Below are 2,790 nucleotides of genomic sequence, written 5' to 3'. Positions count from 1 at the left end.
TCTCTGTTTGACAATATGCTAGCTGGAACTCCATGTAATCGTACGATCTCATTCATGTACAATGTGGCTAGCTTGTCCAAATTATAGTTTATGCGGACAGGTAAGAAATGCGCAAATTTTGTGAGTCTATTTACGATTACCCAGATGCCATAATGACTTTGTCTAGACTTTGGTAACCCGACAACAAAGTCCATGGAGATGTGTTCCCATTTCCATTCTGGAATCTCTAGAGGTTGAAGAAGTCCTCCAGGTCATTGGTGCTCTGCTTTGACTTGTTGGCACACAAGGCACTTGGAAACAAATGTCGCAACCTCCTTTTTCATCCCACTCCACAAGAAATTCTTCTTCAAGTATTTGTACATCTTGGTACTGCCAGGATGGACTGAAAATTTTGACTTATGTGCTTCAAACATTACTTCTTGTCGAAGTTTATCGATGTCTGGTACGCACAATTGTCCTTTCATCCACAAGATTCCTTTGTTATCCGTCTCAAAATCTGGTGATTTCCTTTCTTTGGCTTGCTCTTTCAGTTTCACCAAATCGGAATCTTTATCTTGACTTATCTTGATTGTCTCTCGAAGACATGGTTGTACTGAAAGCGATGTCAGGATCACCTTACTCGTATTCTTTCGACTTAAAGCATCTGCTACCTTGTTGGCTTTGCCTGGAAGGTAGCTTATTGTCAAGTCGTAGTCTTTCAAGAGTTCAATCAACCGTCTCTGCCTCATTTTCAACTCTTTTTGTGAGAACAAGTACTTGAGGTTTTGGTGATCAATGAAAATTTCACACTTAGAACCATATAAATAGTGTCTCCAAATTTTCAGTGCGAACACCACGGCAGCTAGCTCCAGGTTATGTGTTGGGTAATTCTGTTCATACGGCTTCAACTGTCTCGACACGTATGCAATCACCTTTCCCTCTTGCATGAGTACACATCCTAAAGCTCCTTTGGAAGCATCACTGTAGACGGTGAAGTCTTTGCCTTCCATAGGTAATACCAATACCGGAGTAGAGGTAAGTTTCTTCTTCAAAGTCTCGAAGCTTTGCTCACATTTTTCACTCCATTGAAACTTAGAGTTGTTCTGTGTGAGCTTGGTGAGAGGTATGGCTATTGAAGAGAATCCTTCAACAAATTTTATGTAATACCCTGCTAATCCCAAGAAGTTTCGAATTTCTGTCACAGTCTTCGGTGTAGGCCAATCTGATATTGCTTCTACTTTCTTAGGATCTACTGATACTCCTGCTGCTGATATTATGTGTCCCAAGAATATGACGCTCTTCAGCCAGAATTCGCATTTCTTGAACTTGGCGTACAGTTCTTTTTCTCTTAGCGTCAGGAGGGTGAGACGAAGATGTTCTTTGTGGTCTTCCTCAGTTGACGAATATACCAGAATATCGTCGATGAATACCACAACAAACTTGTTAAGAAACGGTTTGAACACCCTGTTCATGAGATCCATGAATACTGCCAGAGCGTTTGTTAACTCGAACGGCATTACCATGAACTCATAGTGTCCATACCTTGTTCTGAAGGCCCTCTTTGGAATATCGTCTGTTTTGATCTTTAGTTGGTGGTAGTCTGACCTTTAGTCGAGCTTGGAAAAGACTGTAGCTCCATTGAGTTGGTAAAACAGGTCATCTATCCTTGGAAGCGGATACTTATTCTTGATTGTGATCTTGTTCAGTTCCCTGTAATCAATTCACAATCTCATGCTTTCCTCTTTCTTCTTTATAAATAGGACAGGAACTCTACATGGAGATGCACTGGGTCTAATATGCTTTTTATCCCACAACTCTTGGAGTTGGTCCTTGAGTTCCTTTAATTCTGCTGGGGCCATTCTGTATGGTACTTTTGAGATCGGTGCAGCCCCAGGAATCAAGTTGATCTCAAACTCCACTTCACGGTCGGGGATTATGCCAAGTAGTTCTTCAGGAAAGACATGCAGAAACTCTTGTACTACCAGAATCTCTTCTAGTTCAAGTGTGGTTTCTTCCTTTACCTCGCTTAATATAGCTAGATAAACTTCCTCTCCAATTTTCATGGCTTTCCAAGTTTGAGAAGCAGAAAGAATAGTCTTGCGTTCTTTTGTCTTACCATGTAATAAAAGTTTCTCTTGGTGTGGAGCTTTGATGGTTACCGTCTTTCCATGACAGTCTACTAAAGCATGATTCTTGGCTAACCAATCCATTCCAAGAATTACATCGAATTCCACGATGTTTAGTTGAATTAGGTTTGCCTTGAAATTCTGATTTTCTATGAGAACACTAATATCCCGATATAGAGTACGAGTTTCTAAAATCCGATTTGCAGAAGTTGCTACTCTATATGGTTCTTCTAGGTTATCAGGTTTAGCTCCTAACTTTTTGGCAAATCTTTTAGACATGAATGAATGCATAACACCACAATCAAATAACACATAAGCATGTATATTATTGATTAGAATAGTACCAGCTACGACATCATTTGAGTTTTAAGCCTCTTCTTGAGTGATGGCATAGACTCGAGCATTTGGATTGTTCTCCTTAGGCTTGTTTGGAGTTGATCCACCTGCTGGACCGTTCCTTGGATCTGGAAAAGGGCATTGAGCAATGCGATGGCCCATCTTTACACAACGAAAACAAGCTCCAGAATTATTACGGCATTCACCAGTGTGAACGAATCTACAACTTTGGCACATGACTTCCTCTTTGCTTGATTGCGAAGAAGTGGTTTCTTTGGCTGGAGCACTTGTGAATTGGTTGTTTGGAAACCTAGGCCTCTTGAATTGTTGGCCCGATTGGTACTGGCTT

The 2,790-nt window shown here is 40.8% G+C and overlaps 1 protein-coding gene across 1 annotated transcript; it reads right to left on the bottom strand.

Moving 5' to 3' along the window:
* Nucleotides 1-1,700: 1,700 nt before the first annotated feature.
* On the bottom strand, nt 1,701-2,384 carry LOC140974972 (uncharacterized). Its single transcript, XM_073438465.1, has one exon. The coding sequence runs from the start codon at nt 2,382-2,384 to the stop codon at nt 1,701-1,703; it is 684 nt and encodes a 227-aa protein (XP_073294566.1).
* Nucleotides 2,385-2,790: the final 406 nt, after the last annotated feature.

The sequence above is a fragment of the Primulina huaijiensis genome, chromosome 4, assembly GCF_012295235.1.
Source record: "Primulina huaijiensis isolate GDHJ02 chromosome 4, ASM1229523v2, whole genome shotgun sequence".
Taxonomy (NCBI): Eukaryota; Viridiplantae; Streptophyta; class Magnoliopsida; order Lamiales; family Gesneriaceae; genus Primulina; species Primulina huaijiensis.
Note: the sequence above shows the minus strand (reverse complement) of the source record. Positions and strands in the feature narration are given on the sequence as shown.